General features: G+C 51.8%; 1 protein-coding gene across 2 annotated transcripts in view; it reads right to left on the bottom strand.

Moving 5' to 3' along the window:
* Grk3 (G protein-coupled receptor kinase 3) overlaps positions 1-11,694 on the bottom strand; it is a 112,711-nt gene extending 101,017 nt beyond the window's left edge. Inside the window, exon 1 of one of the 2 annotated variants that reach the window (XM_047561223.1) lies at positions 11,458-11,694. In XM_047561223.1, coding sequence (XP_047417179.1) covers positions 11,458-11,570 — 113 coding nt within the window. In that variant the 5' untranslated portion in view covers positions 11,571-11,694. The remainder of the gene's footprint in view (positions 1-11,457) is intronic. The other variant, XM_047561224.1, reaches the window with a different exon arrangement.
* Positions 11,695-22,011: the final 10,317 nt, after the last annotated feature.

The raw sequence follows: 22,011 nt of genomic DNA, 5'->3' as shown, positions 1-22,011 counted from the left end.
CCACCTTTGGTCAGCAGAGACCCTTCTTCTGGCCACTGAGCTAGCTAGATGTGGCGCCCACCCCTCTTGCACGGGTTTTCCAGGCACCTCTCAAGTGGCCCTGCACACCTGGGGCCAGGCACGGCCGTGCGGGGTGTGAGGACCGGGAAGGGTTCCACTGTTTCTTGGACTTTTCAATGGCTGCAGCTAACACGTACACACGAAAAGGGGAAAGGAACATGGATTTCCGGTGGCTTTAAAATTCAAATTTAACCTCACAGGGTCTTTCCTTAACTCTTAAGTCATTCTCAAGCCTCTCTTCATTTACAATTGAAGTCCTGGTTCCTACCAACAACATCATTCTCGTTTGTTTTACCCAATTATACATCTACATGGTTTGTATGCAGTAACGTCCAACCAAGGACATTCCTGCAAATAGTGTGACTTCTGAACGGAGCCCACAATCTCTTGGCTACTCTATTTATCCTTAAAACACAGAGGACAATTCGACATCATCCAGCAAGACCGAAACACTCAGATGTCACTTATTTCTAGGCACCGATCCTAGAGAAAGTCTCACACGTCGTACCAAAGGAAAATGTGCAGAAGTATCCACCCTAGCGAGCAGAGGGTGAGGCACACGGCAATCCTGATGTCTCAGGTTGCCACTCAAGGGATGAAAGACAGCACAGCCGTAGGGACAGGGAGAGCCCACCCGGGTTCCCAGGTACCCATGGAACTGATGCAGGAGCCCCAGTGTAAGCTCAACAAGCTCTCCCCGAAACGGCTGAACATGCAACATGCCCTAGTAATTTCCCAACACAATTTAGAAATGGACCACTAATGAGTATCAGCCCTAATGTTTAAAGAAAAAAAAAATCCTTTATGTATCTAGTGTAAACTCAAGTTGTGGTCACCTTGAGTTTATCCATTTGCCTGCAAACAGGGAGAAGGATGGATTTTGATTCTGTTTTTTAAAATAAGGGTAGAGTGGGGAACAGTGGTGCACGCCTGTCATTCCAAAGGCTCGGGAGGCTGAGGCAGGAGGATCACAAGTTCAAAGCCAGCCTCAGTGAGGCCCTAAGCAACTCAGCGGGACTAAATAAACTATGAAACAGGGCTGGGGATGTGGCTCCGTGGTTAGGTGCCTCTGGGTTCAATGTCTGGCACCAAAATAAAATAAAATAAGTATGGAACCAAAGTTCTCACTCAGTGGTGGAGCACTTGCCCAGTGTGTGGCCCCAGTGCCACCCAAAATAATAATAATAATAATAATTAAAATAAGGATGTTCCTGGGAATTACAAAGAGATGTTTTTGAGGTAAAGACCTTTAAGAACCCCCTTGACAGGTAGCTTTTCTTAAGTGACAGCATGCTATCACTATTAAGTAATTACTACCCTCTACCTCATCTGGTCCTCTAGGGAACTACCGGTACTTTCTCCACGAAGTGCAAGTGTCTGATGAAGCTGCGCTGCTCCAACCTCTGAGCTGATCACCTTTATGCAACGAGGACGATGCGTTTTCAAACTGTTACTGGTGCCTGAAAGTGACGGCGTTCCGCCCCCCGAAGCAGAGGTGCGTGGGAACAGCTAGCCTCCCGGCAGAGGCTTTATTACCATGCATGGACCTGGAGACGGGAGGCCGGCTGGGCTCAGCTGTGCTGCTCATATCAGCGTGGCCTTGAGCAAGGAACGTCTCCCTGATCCTGAATTTCCTCCTCCTACAACAGCAATGATGAGCGTTATGGAGCCATTTCCAAGACTCCCCAAATAAGGACAGACGCCTGGCCCGGCCTCAGAATTCAGACCACGACTGCACGAAATACGGCGGGCTGAGAAGCCCCCAGGGGCCTGGGTGGGACGCCTGTGTGATCAAGTTCAGTGGAGGCCTGCCCGCCATGACAGCAGCGGACGGAGGAATGTGCAAGATAAGCCGTCGCAGAAGCCACCCGTGCAGGGGACCTCGCGTTCTGCAGGGGACCTCGCGTTCTACATGGGCATGACGCTGCCTCGGAGGGCTGGGTCCAACGGCTGGGGCTGAAGAGCTATGCTTTACCCGCCTGACCCATGGACTGTGCCCCGGGCTCACCAGACCACCTCTGGGAGTCACTTTGCTTCCCACGGGGCACCCGCAGGACAGCCAGCCCGCCCTGAGCACAGACTCCGGCATCCAGGCTCCATGGTTGAGGGTCTAAGGAGCTGGGTCTCCCCAGATGGTCAGGATCTACCTCTCGCCTTCTCCTGATGGAGAGTAATTTTCTTCAGTTTTTAAAAATTTCTGCCTACTACAGATAATTATTTAAAAAAAAAAAAAAGGTGGATTCACATGTGACTACAAAGCACCGTGTACGAGGATCAGTGAGGTTAAGTGGTCCGGGTGTGGTGGGGCACCTGCAGCCCCACTGCGCGGGAGGTGAGGCAGCAGCACGTGAGCCGGAGTTCAAGGGCAGCCCGGGCAGCACAGCGAGACCCGTCTCTACATAAACAAGCAAGCTCTCCGTTCAAGTCTAGGCTTCCAACATGAAAGAATTCTCATCTGTCGTCACCGGGTTTGACGAGTGAACCCAGCGCTAAATGACAAGCCCAGTCAGTTGGCTCAGCACGCTCAGGTCAGCACTGGCCCCTGTGCAGAGCACGGGAGTGAGGGGAAGAGGGACTTGGACGCAGCCCGGCCACCTGGCGTCGGTCTTCTTCCATCTCTCCCGCCATCGTGTACGCTGCGCCAGATCCTCATGAGATCCCACGCTCCGTGATTCTTAGGCTAAAATTCTAAGGGGAAAGCGTTGCCACCCACGTAAGCTTTTCCGACGGGTAATCTGAATTTTGCATGAAACGACTGGAAACGTGGATCCAGCATCAAGGAGACCACTCCATCCCGTGGGCAAAAATGCAGAGGTGATACAGCTGGTTCTCCACGTGGAGTTGAAGAAGCTCATGGACCAGACGATGGGGCCCCGAGAAATCCCTGTCCACACCCGGTTCCTTTCATGGGGGGCAAAGTCAGCCTGGAAGGACCCTCTCATTTGTCAGCCAGGAAGTGCCACCCAGCCAAAGCCACTCCCCTCCCACGCCGACTCCCAACGGGACGTTGTGCATTCGTGATAAGCTCCTCCCCATGGCAGCTGGAAAGGAAGGAGGAGGAAGCGGGTCCGAGAAGGAACAGAGGGACGGCACAGACACTGGACACCGGGCTCTGCTGTGGGGACAGATTCGCTGCACAAATCCTTTCCCACTGGGGTGTCCTTACCATCGGAGAAACAGGAACTCCAGCGGGCGAGTAAAGCCACACACCGGGTGTCACGTCCCTCCATCTCCCCCATTAGGACCAGCTCCATCGTGGTGGAGGGAGTCATAGACCCGCCGCCACCAAACCCCTCTTGCTGCGGTTGAAGTGCTGGGGACCGAACCCAGGGCTCAGGCAGCTGGGCCAGCGCTCACCACTGAGCTACCCACCCCCAGGTGGTCTCAAAAGAAGATCTCTCCGAAATCTCAGCACAGCCTTAGACGTTTTCAAAGCAAGATGGAAGGTTGCAGTATTTTAACGGCGGGGTTAAAAGAGCCATTCCAGGTATACCTGGCTGGCTCGTTTTTGCCTTGGACTCTTATCAAAAGCAATATGGATACAGAAAAGTCCATAGAAACAACCTGAAAATATCCACAGACTTAGGCTCTTCCACACAAGATAATAAAGATCAGCGAGCTGACTTAATCACACGAAGCACAAATATTCCGAAGACATTATGCAAGAATATTCTTTTAAAATGTTTTATTGCTAAAATTAAAGAAACCTGCTATCTTCTCTGGTTAATGGGATTTGATGTTTTTAAATACCTGAAATGTCCTCAGAAAGGTGACTTTTCAGCATAATTGAAGCTCATCTTCTCCCTGAGATATTTTGGCCCATCATAATCTCACAATCACATGGGCCCAAGTCACTTAGCACTCAGCAAACCACAGCTGTGATCTTGATATGTAGGTGACCCCCACCTTGCTCCTGAGCTCTGGGTGACATAGACACCCACCCCTCGGCAATCGGGTATCATGAAGGTAAGTCATCGGGCCCAATTTTTTCTCCTACGGTGGAACTCTAGGGGGAACCTCAGTGTGTACTCGAAATCGGGTGCATTACTAGTTTTATCATTACTGAATTAATCATGAGGATGCCAGAGATACTGTTTTAATATCTTCATGCATCGTGACGTTCTTATTGGCTGAGTAATGTTGACACTGACCCCAGCAAAGCATGTGGACGTCAGCACGACACGCAGAATAACGAAAGGAACGAGGACAGCTTCTATAAAGGCCACCACAGGCACAAGGTGCTGCCTTCAAGTGAAGCTCTGTCACTTACGGGAGGGAGAACATAGGGACGCAGGACCACAAGGGGACACGGGAGATAATGCGCAGAACGTCTTACCAGGCAGCTTCCTAACACCAGAGTGTCCAAAGGTGCTCAGGGGAGATGCCTGTCCATGCGTGACTGGACTGGACGCCCTCCAGGAGCTTTCCCGGCACGAGGCGCTACCGTCCGGGCTATTAACGTGGAATCTGTTGGTGTCTAAGGAAGACGGGGTGAGTCACTTGGGCTCCATACCCTGCAGCCAGCTGCTCTGACATCATGCCGCTGGTTCATCTTCCTGAAGCAAAGACCTCCAGGGAATGAGTCAGTCTCCTAATTGCTGCTTACCCGTATGTAGGAGCGGCATGCCTGGGAACCCTCAGCCACTGACGCACCAGAGCCCAGACCCGCTGGATGGACAGACCCAGAGCGACCGCTGAAAGGAGGAGGGAAGGAGGGAAGGATGAAAAGAACTGAGCAAAGCGGCCAGTGCGGAGGGTTCTAGACACACAGGGCCATGACAAGCAGCCCAGGAAGAAAGCCAAGGGGAAACCTGGGCGAGGCCCCTGCTTTCAGCATGAGGGTCAGCATTTGCCCTACTCCGCACCGGCCAACCATCAACCCGCTGTCAAAAGTCCCAGCACCCCGCCCCGCAGAGTGCAGGGCTCGGGTCTCCTGGTTCCACCGCCCGCTGCTCTTCTGCACCTTGTAAAGGTGCGGTTCCATCTCCTACTGCAAACAGTGCCCCCCACAAAAGCCCTACGGTGTGAACTAAAGAAAACTCGGGTTTTTAAAATAGTTCTTCCAACCTTTTTCTTTTGAGTTTTCTGTATCTGAACTCCAATGTGATTTTACTGTTTCCACTTTTATGAGTGAATGGATTTTTAAAAAAGGCTCATGAGACCGAGATTTCTATTGGGACACTTTTATTTTCAGAAACGAACGAACAGCGCCTGTTACAGGTAGGGAGGTTGAACGCGGGGCTTCGGGGGCTTGCTGAGGTCCCTGGCAAGTTGCCTCGGAGGCAGCTCTGGACCTCTTGGCTCCTGATCTAGAACCTCCCCTGTTAGCACAGCACGGCAGGTGGTAGGGACGGCAGGGGAGGAAGGGTGGTGGAGGAGAGGGCCTTCAAGTCTCTGAGCAGGGAGGTCATCTCCCAGGGGCCCTGGGAGAAGGAAACGGTAGCAGGCAGGACAGGACAGGCCGGGCCAGGCGGGGCACCTCCATGCCACCTGTCACCAGCATCTGCGCAGCACAACGCTGTCACGGTACTGTGTCAGGCCTGTTCTATGAAGCCATACAGAGAATTAAAGTACACTTATCCTCCAGCTGAAGCATTGACGACCCGGAAGCAGACTTCCAAAATTAGAAGATGCATTTACGGGATGCGAGGAACCGACTTATTACTTCTGCATATTAGGCCCACAGAGCAATCAGAAAAGACCCCGGGGTTCCGGCTTCTAATCAATGATAAAAATAGAAAGGAGAGAAGAAAGTGGGGGGGGGGCAGTTCCAGACACCCGGCCCATCAGCATGCACACCACGCGCCATGTAAGGGATCCAACCAGAGCAGAGGCAGGGCCGGCAAACTGGCCATCCCGCCTCCTCACGGCCAGTGTCCAGAGAGGGACAGGGACAGGCCCAAAAGATGGTGCTCCGGGGTGCACCTCCCCCCAGAGCGGCTCCGTTCCTCACTGTGACCGCACAGGAAGGCTGCTTGAAGGGGAAAGTGACATTTATTGCAAATAAAGCCAAAAATATCATTGTCCCCTTTTGCTCTTTTTCCCAGAAATCCAACTGGGGGCCGGGGAGGGGCCAGACTCTCCTTTCTTCTGAATCAGAACCCAGGTAGAAATCTAGACTGGCCGTGAGGGGTGGGGGGGGATCTCTTGCACAGTTTCTCACCAACACCAGCAAGATCGCGTTTCTCCTGTTAAACAGAATGGGCATTAACCCTCGCGCTCCTCGTGGGAAATAAGGAGCCGACTGCTTATTCACTTAGTCATGATCACCGATTGCAGGGGTCCCGGAGGGACAGCTGTTCTCCAGCAGCCTGTGAGGACAGTCTCACTGCTCAGCCGCTGATGGGGATCGTCAGCAGCATGACTTGGCCTCAGGTTAAAAGAAATTATATAAATGTATGTATGTATATATATATATATATATATATATATGTATATATAAACTATATGTATACTATATATAAAATACAATTTATATAGATTTTATATATACATGTATTTATATATATAAAGTATACATAGAATATATACATATGTACTATATATATTAAAAATATATAAACTAGGCTTCAGCCACTCCTTGCAAAATCAGAGGCAAGGCGCATGCTCCTGGTCTTGGCCAAGAGGCTCAGCAAGTTGGGAAGGGCTGAGCTCCAACCGCACCCCCAGAGCTGTCTGCTGCTACCTGGGCTCACCTTCCCCACCTCCCTCAGCGCCTGGCTGTTCTATAAAATGTGCCAGTGCTACTCACCCGGCCGGTCGAGGGTGAGGAACACACGAACTGCTTCCGCCAACTGCCTGCCAGAGGGTAAGCTCTCAACCCAGGACCGTTACTACAGCATGACCTGGCGGACACTGAACCTCTTCCCTTCTCGGGGCTACAGGCCCGGAGGAGTCCTGCTTCCTATCACTCAGCATCTCAGGGCTCCGCTGGCCACCCACCCCAGATTGAAGAAGGCCTGCCCTGTCCTTCCCCACGTGCGGATGCTCTCCTCTCAGTCTCCGTCCTTGCCCACACAGATGCTTGGCAAAGCCAAGTGCAGCGTAATGGGGAAGCACTTGAAAAGGCTGTCTCTAAGAACTGATGGCTTCAAGGCTGGGACCTCCTGTACCTGGAGAGATCTATGGGGCTCTTGATTCAAAGCATTTTGTAATGGGCAAGGACAAGGCAGATTCTAGGTCCAAAAGTGATTGCACTAGAACATCGGTTTCTAAGAACTGACAGCTACGTACAACCCTTGCATCTTGAAGTCCCTGGCACAAATTGACTTTGACCAAGAATGAAACAATAACTGAAAGGTCAGAACAAATCACCTTTTGAATTTGTGTCTTAGTGAAGAAAAAAAAAAAAAAAAAGAGGAAAGAAGAACTCTGTTTTTGTTTTTTGTTTTTTTTAATTCATATTAGCACAGATGCGTTCCTATCGATAGAAAAGAATCCTTTCTTCCTGAAAGCTTTCCGTTCTCCCCACCCAGTCCTGGGGCTCAAATCCAAGACCTCCTGCATGCTGGGCAAGTGCTCTACCTCTGAATAACACTTCCAGCCCTCTTTATTCTTCTCACATGGGCTCTCCAGCTCCAAGTTAGGCTCTGGGGTCAGAAGAGTGTGGCCATAGAACAGCCACTGAGGCAAATGGAGGAATATTTCCCGTTACCCACCGACGGCTCGCTGGTGAGAGACACCAAATTACAAAATAGACACATTTCCACAAAAGAAGAAAACTGCACCACTTAAAGCTGCAGCACTTTGCAAGATCAATTACAAGTGGTAGTTTTAAAAACAGGAAGATGCAAACTGCCGTAGAACTGTGTTACCATGTCTGGATGGTTCTTCAAAAAGAGCCATTAGCAAATTATTACAAAACACTTAGAGGGCATAATGTGTTCTGTGCCTGTAGAATAAAAGTCCTCTGAATGCTGCTTGTCCACGGCTAAATAGAATCTTCCAGCAACTGCACTTGAAAGCAAACGCCTTTCTTGACTCAGCTCTGTACATTTCCCACTGGATTCCTTGAAGGAAGGGGCTGCAGTGGGGTTCGTCAGTGTCCCCACGCCTGGCTCATGGAAATGGCTCTACCACTGTGTACTCCACTGGGGTATTAAACAGCCTAAAGAATCTAAAAATGTTCTTTTCGGATCTTCCTGTCATGTTGTAGGAATCACTGACACGACACGCTTTGCCATAGCTGATCTACATTTTGCAGTGTTCAGTGAACAGGAGCGAGACTCCCGGGGAAAGATCAAGTTCTAGTTATTCAACTTCCTTCAACTGTCTGATAGCGAGTCAGTTCAATTTCATTCTGTTTTTAAAAGGCCAAGAGAGAAATAGAACCTAAGGCAGAAGCTGTCTTAATCACACCTGGCCTTTGCTTAGGAACTAGACCCAGATGCAATCAAGAATTTCTTTTCTAGCACAGTGTCCGACAAGCCCTGGCGTCTTACTGTTCCTGTTTGAATGGGGCCTGCACCGTTGAGTCCGTGGGTCCCCCCAGTTCATCATTCCCAATAGGTCCCATTAGCAGCTACATTAGCTTCACAAACGTCTCAGTAAACTAGAGTAGCTATGTGATTTGAACAAATAGTCAGTCTTTGCAGGATTCATGCTCATTGGTTCCTTAATTGAATAATGTGTCAACACAACAAAACGTTTGCCTCTCTCCATCTCAGGGAAGCAAACTCTCCCCCTGGACTAAATGTTCCACTCTGTGAGGCTCCTGGAACAGGCAGAGGAGGGAGAGCAACACAGACCCAGTGGGGCTTTGATTCGACTAGCGAGCTGTTGCTTGGTCCTCAAGTTTTCTGTTTTAAAACTGGGGGAAAATCAGAGTCACTAAAATAAAGAAGCCCAGGACAGTAACTTCAGATAATCAGCCGGAAATCAGCATAGTGATTGACGCGGTTCCCTCCACAATGAAGCGGAGAGAGAAACTGGTCAACTCTGGAAGCTGAGAGCAAAGCATCTGACCAGTCCCTTTACCCAGAGAGGAGAGCAGCATCCTGGCCTCTGAGTCACTATGCTGAGACGATTTAACATGACATTAACTTTCCTGCGAATCCCACTCCCAGATCCAGTGGATCGTTTAGCTGAGATTAAAAAAAAAAAAAAAAAATCTGTAAAATGCTTTACCAATGTCCCAGAGCCAGGCAGAGCCCAAGGAGTGACTGTTACTATGTAAACGGTTCTATTACAAAAGTAGAGCCAAAGTCATTGAGATAAATACAAAGCAAAGTAGAATCCAGGGAGGAGGTTCCACTGGCCTATTTCAAGAGCCTGTTTGAAAAACAGCAACAGAGTAACAATCACCAAAGGGCCTTTTCCTTCAGTTACTCTCCTGTTGACATTCCTCAGTTTTAAAAATGTCAAGAGAAATAAGCTCTTCATCACCCATTTCTCCCCTACAAACATTACCAAAAAATACCCCTAAAAACCAAAGGCTTCCACACAAGGAAGTGGGTGCCCTGGGCCCATAGCCATGCTGCTGAGAGGGACGCTGAAAAAGCAGAAGTTTAAACACCAAAAAAGACGATGAAGACGAGGGCCTGATTTTAGTGATACTACATGCCCCTCCCCCCAAAAAAACCTACTCAGAAGTTGAGATTAATTGGTGTTATATAGAGAGACCTATATATTGAAGACTCCCCACCCTTGTTGGAAAGGCAGCAGAAAAAGAAATGAAGCATCTTTCTATAGCATTTATGGAAATGCATAATTATTGTTGTTGATGATGATGTTGTATTGAACTCTAGGTTTGGTGTAGGGGATCCTGTTCACAAAGTAAATTTTGCATCTGCCAGAAATGTTAAACAGCACGGATTTTCCACTAGCTTCAGATATGTTCAACTCTAGGAGTATCCGATCCACAGCACCCCACAAAGGTCTGTGCTTGCTTTCCCTGCTTTTTCAGCACTTGGCATTGCTTATAAAGAGCAGCACACCCTACAAACCAAAAATACGCAGCAAGCAAGTCTTTACTTACAGGATCTGACTTTTTGAAGCAAATAACTCAAAGGGATGGATGTTTTCTGTATCACAGAGCTCATGAGAACACTTGTAAACACAATTTGGTGATCACTGGCCATCGTAAGAGTTTGTTTCTTATGTCAGGTAACAGTTGAGTTATCTTGGGCATCTAACACCTCAAGGACTGTTGATTTCAAAGGGAGAACAGCCTCGGTTTAGATCCCAGCATTTTACAGAATTGCATGGGTTCTACTCCCCCCATAAAGATGATGCCTCTTTTCACCCGTGATCCCATCCAGGGTTATTCTGCATCAAGGAGTCACAACCACTCACGATGGATGTGAGGCTGGGAAAATACACCCCACGCTGGTGGCTCTGGTGATCGAGTTAAAACTCACTAATAACCTGATCTCTTCTGGGCTACTGCTCATAACACGAACTAGTAAAACCCTAAAACCAAACAAATCCTAGCAAAATCAATCACGAATCACTCGAGATAAAATGACAACTTAGATGGACTTTGCCAAGCGGGTGGACAATTCAACAGTGACCCCCTCCTTGCTAATTTAACAATTCCTGTCTGGCATCACCCGTTCTGTGTGGGTTTTTAAGCGAATCCCATTGCAACCTTTTTAAGAAAGTGCCACCAGGAGACGTGTTAAGAAAAGCAGCTCAGGTGACTCAGTATCAAAAGAGAACATTGAGTAGGTCAATATCCACTCATTCCTGCCTGGGGCGAGAGGGAGGAATACAGCCCAGGAAGCTGAGGAGACAGACAGACCTCCAGAGGGGCTAAGCTGAAAGCCCCAGTTTGACCTGGGACAAAAGGCGACCAGCCTGCACTCTCCAGCCAAAGCGCCCAGAGGGAGCCGAGCAAAGGATGGAGTTGGAAAGGAGGACGGCGGGTACCAGGGAAAGAACCACCAGGATGGCTCAAGGGAATGACGAGCTGGGGCAGAGGGGACCCTAAGGATGGGGCTTCAGGAGAACAGGGAAGGGATCGGTGGGTGACAGAGATGGGGCGAGACGAGGGACAGGGAGAGGGCAAGAGGGAACCGCTGTGAGGGGATCGGGCAGGACCCTAAGAACCGGGCTGGAAAGGCGGACGGGGAACCGAGGGCGGCCAGGCTGGGGCAGGAGGGGGCGGCAGGGAAGGGGCCGGTCTGGCCAAGTCCCCACCGCATCCCTCCGGCCCTTGCTGGGGCGCCGGCTGCGCGGGGCGCACTTCGGAGCGCTCTCTCCTGCGCCCCCAGCCGCGCTCCACAGCCCCATTTCAGGGAGCGGCAGGACGAGGCGGGCCCCGCAGCGCCCGCTCCCGGAGGTCCGCCGCCAGCCCGGGACAGCGGCCACCGAGCGCCCGCCCCTCCCGGACGCAGGGGGTCGCTGGCGGCCCCGGGGCGGCGGCGCGGGGGCCGCGCGGGCGCGGGGAGCCGGTACCTGGGCTCGGGCAGCACGATCTTCTTGCTGGCGCGGGCGGCCGGGGTGGCCTTGCTCTTCTCCATGGCCATCAGGTAGCTGACATCGGCCAGCACGGCCTCCAGGTCCGCCATGTTGGCGAGCGGCGGCGGCGGCTCCTGGGCACCGGGACGGGACGCGCTCCCGCCGCCGCCGCCCGCCGCGCCCCGACGTGGGGGGGCCGCCCCGGGGCAGCCCCCCCCCGCGCGCGCCCGCCGCGCGCCCTCGCGCGCCGCCGCCTCGCGCCCGCCGGGGTCCCCGCGCGCCCGCGCGCTCCCCGCCCGCCGCCGCCGCCGCCCCGCGCACGCGCCGCCGCCCCCGGCCCGGCCCCAGCCGCGGGGGTCCGCGGGGAGCGCGCGCCCAACCGCCAGTGCCCCACGCGCCCAGCGGCCCGCCCCGCGCCTCCTGACCAAGCCCCGCGGGCACCCTCCCCTCGGGTGGCCACGAGGGACTTCCTCCCCGCTCCTCCCCTCCCTCCCCCTCCCTCCCCCTCCCCGTCCTCACCCGCCGCCCCGACTTCCCGCCCCCAGCTCTCCGCACCCCCACGCCAGCCCTCTCCCCGAGGAGAGCCCGGGGCCAGATGCCCACCACCCAGGGGGCATGCGGGAGGTCTCTGCGCCTTGGACTCGGTCGTTCTCCAACTGGACACTGTCAATCAGCATCCTCCGGGAGGTCTGGGGTGATCCCAGAAACGCACGTGTCCCACCTGCCCACGCGGAGGGTCCGGGCCACCTTTGAACAACTTCCGGCGGGCCGCGCCCCCAGCCTCCCTCGTGACCCTGCACACCATCCCCCACCCCCGTAAAGACAGCGGAGAGAAACCTAAAAGCTAAGGAAAGTTGCTTGTCGCGTGCTCAGCCTGACCGAGTCCGGTGGGAGTCGACCCCAGGGAACAGAGCTCCGATGGAAGCGCTCGCTGCCCCTTTGCACCCAGGGGAAAGGAGTCGGAGCGGGTGCTCAGATGATCGCTTAGCGCTCCAGGGCTCTGACTCCCGGGTTTTGCCATCGGTTCAGAAGACAATTACAGAGCACCTACTGAGAATGCAGACCCACCGCAGGGGCGACTTTAGGGAAGTGCAAAAGCTAGAGACCCGACACAAGGCAGGAGGGAGTTTCCAGCTTCCTGATCCTCAGAGTTGGTATCTTTTTTCACCACTCCCCACCCCCGCCCGGGGTTTTCAGTTACTTCTTATTTTTCTGCAACGGTGCACAGAAGTCTGCATTCAGAATCCATGTGCCACCCAGGCTAGAGTGATGTTAAAGGACACCCAGAAAATCTGAAAAAAAGCCGAAGCAGGAAATCCCTTTAATTCTCCAGAATTGGTCACGTTGCACCCTGAGCCTACACTGGGCTAGAATGACAGGGTTAACAGGATCCACCAGAAGTGGTTATGGTCAAATTTTGGCTAGTTCATGGAATGTCACAGCAGAAGTCGCCTGATTCCATCATCACAGGAACCCTGCTGGCTTTTGTTTTCTGTCCCACCCGGCCACCCTCCTCCTTGTTTCCCTAAGGCTGCCCTTGCAGTTGGCCAGTTTTTCCAGACATTTCTCAAGATCCGAGGCACAATATGCGTCAAGTTGTCCAGAAAAGGACAAGAGGGCTCTAAGAAGTAGGAATGTGAGTGGAGGGAACTGGTTTGGCAGCACAAAGTCCGAAACTTGGGCCAGGATCTAGGGGCGAATCTATTAATGAGACAGAAGTGCAGAGCCAAACGTGGAGTTTCCATCCCCCCACCCCCACACTTTTTTTTTTTTTTTTTTGCCTAAAAACAGGAACAGACTGTCTTATCAAGGGACACCCCAGGAGGAAGGGTAAGTTCGCCCAGTGCCCAAGACAGAAGTTTACAATTTAATTAATACAATTTTTTCCAATATGTCTTTATCATATCCAGTGATCACATCACCAGATAAATACATGCACCTGCATTTTCTTGGTCCACGTGGACATCAATAGCTCCATGTACAGTGGGGGAGTGTTTGTTTTTCCCATAGCAACCGTGTAGTGAGTCTGGAACAAGACCCCTGAAATCAAATCCCGGCTCTATTCTAACTAGCAGAGTGATCTCCAAAGCAACATTTTACCTCTCTGTTCTTTTTCGAGCTCACAGGTGATAATGAGGTCACTTGCCCCCCGGGGGTTGTTGAAAGGACAGAGCTGTACGTGTGCACATGTACAAACCCACCTTGCAGACACCTAGTAGCTCAACAATTTACTTCCTCTTATTTGCTTCTTTCCCTCCTTGCATGCTAGAGAAGATAGTGAAACTAGTTATTCTCAGTCATTCAATGCACTTGAAGCAGGAAGACCCCTTACCAAAAATAACATCTGCCCAGGGCACTCCTAGGAACCAAGTGGCAAAAAAAAAAAGCATTTATAAACAAGCGATCACTCTTCTAGCAGAAAGAATGGAGAGTTCAAAACATGCTCACCTCTCTGAGCACCATGCAAATCAGCTGTTTCCATTACCCAGGGGTATTTCTCTCTGGTATTAATAGTGTGTGAACTTCCCCAATCTCTCCACCCCCTTGCTCCAATCCATCCCTGGACTGGACAGCTTTCCGTACCAAACAGCTTTCCGTGCTCATTGCAAACCAAAGGCGTTAATGAAAGTTGATGAAGTTGTCATAACTGAACTGCTGGATCCTGTCGCTAAACACCACCAGCAGCCTGTAATCCCTAAGACGAGAGAAAACAAATAGCAGCTCATTGGTGCTCAGCCAGTAGTGCTCCCTTACAAATAATGACGTTTCCCACCCTCCTCCACCCCCAGAGATTTAAACGACTTGGCTCAAGCTGCTCATGATAATAGATGAAACTCCAGAGTTCCCTCAAGGTTCATAATGTTCCCTTTTCTCTTCCCTACAATTTCCATCAGGAGGGGAGATGCTGCTGAGATGAATACATTAAAGTTCAGGCTCTCTGGGGTTTATTTTGATAACAGCTTCCAAGGCAAAACCAAACTACTAGGAGGAAGGACTGGGTCTTATTTGTTATAGATTCCAAGCTTGACTGGGTCTTTCTACTCACAGAATCCCTGGGTGATAAAATCGGAAGGGAGCCAGGCAGGGAGAAATGTCGTTCCAAAAATTAATTGCAAATGAAAAAAAAAAGAAAGATCAATGCCAACTGAAAGATGTTCGAGGGCTGCAGAACACGCTTGATCCTCATTCATTCAAATCTCGCTATTCAGATCCCTCCCGGGTCAGAGGGACTCGAGGGGACGTGAAGGTCCTCGAACTGCCGTCACTTCTCAAGGACACCACACGGAACAGCACCAGTACTTCTGAGCTGTGCCAACTTAGACAAGTTGCCTAGCCTCTCTGTGCCACAGCTGGCTCTCACAGACAGCAATGGGATTGCTCGACCTTGCTCAATAGGTTCATGTGGAACCGGTAAGTGAGGAACAGGGGTTTGAGTGGTATCATTTCCAACCTCCCGGATAAAAGCCTCTGCGGGCGTTTCTAGCCAACTGCCCCCATTCACCTGAAACGAAGGTCCGGCTTCTGCTCATTGTCCCTCACAGCCCATATACTGCTTTTCATGCCACCGGAGTCGGCACAGCTTTGCAGATTTTAATGGCAGCCGCACAACATTTTTAAAAATCTGCTGAAATGTGCAAGACCAGTTTGGGTTTTACTAGCACTGAAATTGAGTTCGATACAGAGGTTAACTTCTTTTAACTATATGGGTATAAACATTTCTAGGCAGGAAGTCCCTCTAAAGAGAAGCTGGAGGGTTTGGGTGCAGACGACTTCTGAACGTCAAATGAAAACCCAGCACCAGTGCCAACTTAGACAAGTTGCCTAGCCTCTCTGTGCCGCATCTGGCTCTCACAGACAGTAATGGGATTGCTCGACCTTGCTCAATAGATCCATGTGGAACCGTTAAGTGAGGAGGTGAGTGAGTGATTGACATAAAGATGGCAGATTGCTCCAAAGATTCGACCTTGTATCAGCAGAAAATCTAAGTGCCAATTAAAGGATGAGCCCATAGGGAAGAATAGAGTCACTTTATATTAGGCCGAGGGGAGTAGAGGGAGGGGAAGGGGGATGGGAAAGGAATGACAGGGGAGTGAAACAGACCTTGTGACCTCGTGGACATGTGTGACTGCGTGACCCATGTGACCCTGCAACCTGTACCATGAGAAGAATGAGAGATCGCCCTCCATTTATGTCGAATCTATCAAAATATATAAATGCATTCTACTGTCATGCACGACTAATGAGAACAAATGAAATTTAAAAACCTGTTTTAAAAAAAGGATGAGCCCAAACCACCAGGTCCCCACGGGTCCTGGGTGCCACTTAGGGTCTGGAAAGGTGGGCAGAGGGAAGGACCCGGATGGGCTTAACTCTGCAAAGGTGAGTCCAGGGGCTTCAAGCCCAGGGACGGAGAGGGCCGAATCCTTTGCCTAACGCAAGAGGAGCCGGGAGGCCTTGAGCATGCAGGGGTGCTCAGGAGCAGGGCCGAGCCCTCGCCTGCCGCAGTGAGGGACGCACAGTGCCTCTCCAGTGGCCCTGGCCTGGGTGAGGACACCACAGCCCACCCTGGGGTCCACACGAGGACCAGCATGAAGGAGCCACGGCAGGTGGGCAGACGAGGGCTTGGCAAAGGCAGTGGCTCCCGAGTCCTCAGACACCCAAGACGGCCGTGGTTCCGGACGGGGAGGTCACAAAGGCCGGGCTCTTTTGCATAGCCTTAACCTGGTGGCCTCCCCTATGACATTCTGTCCGAAAGGACCTGTACCGTTCAGCTGGGAAGTTACATCACAACCAACGCAAGGAAGACCACCACAGCCCCCGCCTGCTAAGAAAAGTCCTACTGGTCCCCCAGTCACCCCCTTGCAAGGCTGAGCCATTTGGGGGACCGGCCACATAGGCCACCTCCATCTCTTCCCAGCCTGGCCGGCTCCGCTTCGCTGGCCTGGTCAATAGGACCGTCTCTCTGCCATGGAACCCGAGGCCCAGGAGACTCACACACAGGAACGTGTGGGGCGCCCAGGTCACCCCGGAACCTCGAGTCCAGACCCTGAGGTTGTTCAGACCTGATTAGAGAAGGGTCACATCTGCTGAGCCCCAAGGGACAAGAGGAGGGAGGGAAAGATGGACCAGAGGACTTGGGAGTCACTGTGGGGCAGCAGGAGCCGGTACGAGGTCCTAATCAGGGAGAAACCAAATCACATGGGCCTTTTCATATACGTCTTCTGGCTGGGGGGCAGGACCAGTCAGAGGGTGGACAGATGAATAAGGGGGACCCTGGGGTCTAGGGTAGCCATCCAGGAGTAGGATGAGGTGGCCCCATAGGCAGGCCGGCACATCCCACAGGTCTGGGGTGATTTGTAGGCCCCTAAACAACAGTGAGTACAAGAGGAAACCCCCTTCCTTCTCTCCAGAAGCCCCAGAACCAGTCTCTTGTCACATATCTTTCTGGAAGTTTCCCACGACCTGCCAATGCCTCATCCTGCTTCCAAACCCTCCCTCCTTCCATCCACCAGATGCTCCCTTGTCCCTGCTCAAGAACATTCAATAGCTCCCCATTGCCTCTCAAATTATCTTCCAACTCCTTCACGCACACTGCTGTGTTCCACTTCTCTTCCCCTGACCCCTGGCACGTGAGTTCACACTCTCACTCGTTCCACAGAGATGTGTACCAGGAGTGTGCTACCTAAAGGAATCACTCCTCTGCCAAGATACGGGAACGTCCTGGGAGGTTTAGAACTACACTGAAACGCTCTTCCCAGTAAGCCGTTACTTCTATTAGGAGATGAAAATAATAAACAACCTTCATTAAGAACTTAAGTTGTGTCCATTATCACTTCAAATCTTCCCAAATGCCTGTGATCATGGTGGTTGGTCTGGTTTTAACTATTAAAAAAAAAAAAAAAATTCAAGTCATTTGTGGAAAAAGGAACAGAATTCTTAGGATTTGAACCCAGGCCCTCTGCTCCCCATAAGCCCTGTCCTCTCAGTGTCCTTGTGCTCTGGGTCATGGGGCTGCTGAATCAAACAAGATAGCGTCGCCTGCAAAGAAAATAATTAGGATTCTCTCTCCAAGTGGCCTCCCAGGTCCCCCTCAAAGAGCTCGGGCCACACGGGCCAAGCCAACGTCCGGCTTAGGAGCTTTGCTCCGTCTCCTTTGCCTGGAATCCTGTCCTTCAAGGATTCCTTGGTTCCAAACCAGGCAAATCTCTGCCCAGATACTGCCCTTGGCAGCTGCCTGGGAGAGAAGCCACTGAGCCACTTCTAAGCCATAATACAAATCTGTCAAAGCTTCTTTTCTGAGGGTCCTCTCCCTTTCCTATACTTTCCGCTTTTCTCCCTTCCTCTCCTCCTGCTTCTATCTCTCCTTTAGTCCTTGAGGCAAAAATGTTCCTCTCTTCTTCTCCAGATTCTCCTTCTTATTAAAAAATCTGCTAAAAAAAAAAAAAAAAAGAAGAAGAAGAAGAAGAAAAAGAAAGTCCTATTAGTCATTTACACCTTAGTGTGAATTTATTTTTGGTGGGGTCAACTTTCCCAGAAAGGTGTGAATTTTAAACCCTATGTTTGCTTATAAAATAGTAAGTTTTACCCTTCTTCAAAGAATCCCGTGCATCAGGATTATTTGGTGTGTGTGCACGTGTGAGAGAGAGAGAGAGAGTGAGGAGATGCATTGGGGCCACAGGTTTTTCTTTAAACCTGGGAATCATCCAGGCTGGACTTGTAAGAGTGGAGGGATTTCAGGGCTGTGATGTAGTTGAGAGGCAAGAACGTGGACAGCACAATGAGAAAGGCCTCCATCTGAACCTCACCCCTGACGTTGCCTGTGACCTTGGATAAGTGCCGGCCCCTCCCTGGACACAGGGTCTCCCCTAGAAGGTGAGGGAATCACCGATGGCCATGCTCAGCGAGAGGATTCCATAAATACCATCCCGAGACACCAGGAAGGGCAAGCCACATGACCTGCGTGGAGGTCAGTCCTACGGTCCCCGCGCCTGAAGGCACCCCACGCACTCCCAGGGCCCTCTCCGCATATAATTGCTTCCGGAAGGAACAGAGCCCAGAATTTGGCAGGAGACCACAAAACGTCCTGGAATCCTGACCACTGGGCCAGAGCCACAGACTCGGGGCCAGTTTTGAAGGCTTTAAGACCTAATTGGGGATTGGAAGGGCACCAACCCCGAAGCCCTCCTGTCCCTGTAAACCAGCAAAGGTCACCCCCTGACTTGCTACCCCATGACCTTCTGCAGATCTGTCTCCAAACCAGACCTCAGTCCTCTGCAGCCCCTGCAGTGACCATCGGAGGGTGAGGACATCCCCCACCCCGCCCCCGGGGGTCCCTCTGTTACACGGACCTCCGTTGCTCCATCCATCAATTATTTAGCAAATATTCTCTGGGACCTACTGGGAGCCAGGCATACCCCTTAACTTCACAGAATAACGTTCTAGCCAGGGCCTGGGGGGATCTGGCAGAGAAGTGGTTGTTTAATTCAACTTGTGCTACGGGCCCAAAGGATATAGATATCCTAGAACAGGACACTTCACAATTGGGTGCGAGTTCTGGAGGGCTTCTCGGAGGAGGTGACATTTAGGCTATGAGCCAAAGAATGAGCAGGAAGTGTTCAGACACTGCCTCCTCCGTGGACAATTGGAGGGCGGGGCAGAGGAGCAAGAAGGGACAGCAGGGGACAGTGCTGTGAGACAAGGAGACAAGCCTGAGACAGGCCAGAGCCTGCAGGACCCTGGAGGTCACAGGAAGGGCTTTGTCCTGAGAGCAGCAGGGAACCCTGCATGCGCATTAAGCAGGGAGGTGACCTGGTCAGGCTGACCTTTCCAAAGAGGATTCCGGCTGTTCTCTGGATAATGACCTTTCCCTCTCTTTCAAGCAGGCCTGGGGAGGGGGTGGGGGCTGGATTTTTCTGGAATACTTTCTATAAATAGAAATGAGAGGAAACAAATAAATGATAGCTCTGTGCACCCAGGCCTTAATTTTTCTAAACAAACAAGAACGCCAAGCAACAGCCGACCAAAGCGCCCCTGCACTCCTCCCCGGAAGAGCCTGGGTCAGCGTGCACTCTGCAGATAGAGACCACATGCAAATGGTGACTGGGTGGGCTAACTGGCCAGGGACAAAGTTCTCCAGGGTCACCCTGGGGCCCCAGGCAGGACTGGCAGCATCTACACGCTCCCCTTTGCAGGCTGTCCTAGGTGGACCAAGACCGTGCAATGAATTGATCTGGAAGCTTCTCCGGCTGAACCCTTGCTCAAGAAATGGTGCTACATCTAACTGCCTGCTCCGGACCGTCCGTGACCCTTCCGATTACGCTTAGAGCCAACAGACGTGCCGGAGAGAGAGAGAGAAAATCATTGCCCAAGACCGTGGAATTACCACCCAGAAGTTCTGGGCAGTTTGGCCCAAGAGTCTTCAGCTGCTGGTCATGAGTTACAGGCCGGACGCATCCCCTCCCCGGGGCGGTTTTCTCCCATCTGGACTCCTGTGGTTGTCCATCACTAGCCTTGAAACTAAGGAGAAGGGTTGGCCAATCAGATTGCGCTTCTGAGCTGAATGACAGGTCTCCCCACAGGGGCGTGACTTCGGTGGGAGGATCTGAGGCGCAGGGATAGGACCGCGCTCTTGGCCCCTGGAAACGACACCCCCCCCCAGCATCTCAAAGTCTCTGGGGATGGAGAGTCTGGGTATGGCTTCACGGGTCCGCCTTTAGGGTCTCGCCAGGCTGCAGGCGTGTGTCCGCCGGGGCCTTGGTCTCACCTGAGGCTTGACTGGGGAAGAATCCTCCTCCAAGCTGACGCGGCTGCTGCCAATCAAACGTGGCCTGTTTGGTTCAGGGCTTTGGATTCTCGCCAACTGTTGGCCGGAGACTGATTTTCAGCTCCTAGAAGTTGAACGGGTTCTTTACCACCTGGGCCTCACCAAAGCATCGCCGGATGTATTTATTATGCACGTGAACTTGACCATTCGCAGGTGGAGACTCCGGTCTGCATGCTGCTTGGAGTTCTCCCGGGCAAAACAAACCTCTGATTCCTCGGCTCCCTCGCCCAGCACGCGGGATGGTGCCACACTTGGGATCCCACCTGGGATCCTGAGTTCTGCACGTCTGATTCTCTCATTTTCTTGTGACAACCCTGGAGAGCTTTGGTGTCCTGAGCTCCCACGTCTAGACCCCTCGAGCAGCCTTCCCTAGACCGCCCCTCCTGCCCGTTTCCCCTAAGTACCGGCAAAAACTATCTCACGCTCTGTGGCCACAGAGCTGCAGTTCCCTTCCGCATCCCGCTGATACCCGCCGCGTTAAAACCACTGTTTCCAAAAACCACTGTTTCCCTGTGGCTTGGTTCCGGGTGACCCCTTTGGCAGAGGGCTGCTTTCCCCAGTCACATCCCTCTCCTCCTTTCCATTGCTATTATTAGACTCTCTCTCTCTTTCTCTCTCTCTCTCTCTCTCTGCTTTAACTCTGTGGGTGAGCAGTGTAAGCGCTCAGTAAACTCCTGAGCAAACGTGGATGTCACCATCACTTAGAAAAATGAGCCCGCCTGTCCTCTCAGCGGCTTGGGAGGCTGAGGCAGGAGGATCGCGAGTTCAAAGCCAGCCTCAGCAACTTAGTGAGGCCCTAAGCAACTCAGTGAGACTCTGTCTCTAAATAAAATACAAAAAAGGACTGGGGATGTGGCTCAGTGTTTAAGCACCCCTGGTACAAATTAAAAAAAAAAAAAATGAAAAGAAAAAGAAAAGAAAAGAAAAGAAAAAAAGAAAAAGAAAAGAAAAATGAGCCCACAGTTTAGCAGAAACAGCCCCCACAAGTGCCCAGAATCCAGCCTGGAAACACACTGAGTCTCTCGAATCTGTTTTGGGGTATCTCCAGTGACTTTCTGATGATTCAATTTAATTTGGTTTCCTTAAAGATCCCTGGATGGCAAGAAGGGAAACAGTGGGTCAGCACCTTTTGTCCTGAGACCCGAGGCCCATCAAGGAGGACCATGAACGTCAGGGTTAGCTGCATTTTTAAATAAGAGGCCAAGAGAGAGGAAAAAAAATAAATCCCAAGAGTGAGTCACACACATTGGTAAGTTTTAAGTGCTGTTTTGTGAAACAGTTGTCGTTGTGTGTGTGTGTGTGTGTGTGTGTGAGAGAGAGAGAGAGAGAGAGAGAGAGAGAGGCGTTTACTGGGTTTGATCAGAGGTTCCCGAGTCCCCAAGCCTGGTGACACATCCACAAACATTCTGGTCACAGAAAAGGTACAAGAAGACGTCAGTTCCTCCCAAGTGACCCACAGGACTGAGTTCCTACACCAGAGGTCTGTGTCCGACCCGTGCTGGCTCCAGCCAGGATGTGACCAGCCCCTGTAAAGCAACGGCTTGAGAACAAGCCTCCTTCTGCCCCCTGTGACCTGGAAATGGAGGCTGGAGCCACAAAGACCCGCGCAGGTGGCTCCAGGTGATGCCACTCCGGGACCTCTGGGCAAACACTTTGGAAAGCTGCCTGGGAGAGACAGGTAGGTCCCTCGCGGCCGGCGGGCTCCTTGAAAGACCCAGGGGACATTG

Source organism: Sciurus carolinensis, chromosome 8 (assembly GCF_902686445.1).
Source record: "Sciurus carolinensis chromosome 8, mSciCar1.2, whole genome shotgun sequence".
In the NCBI taxonomy this organism is placed as follows: domain Eukaryota; kingdom Metazoa; phylum Chordata; class Mammalia; order Rodentia; family Sciuridae; genus Sciurus; species Sciurus carolinensis.
This window is presented reverse-complemented; position numbering and strand designations above follow the sequence as displayed.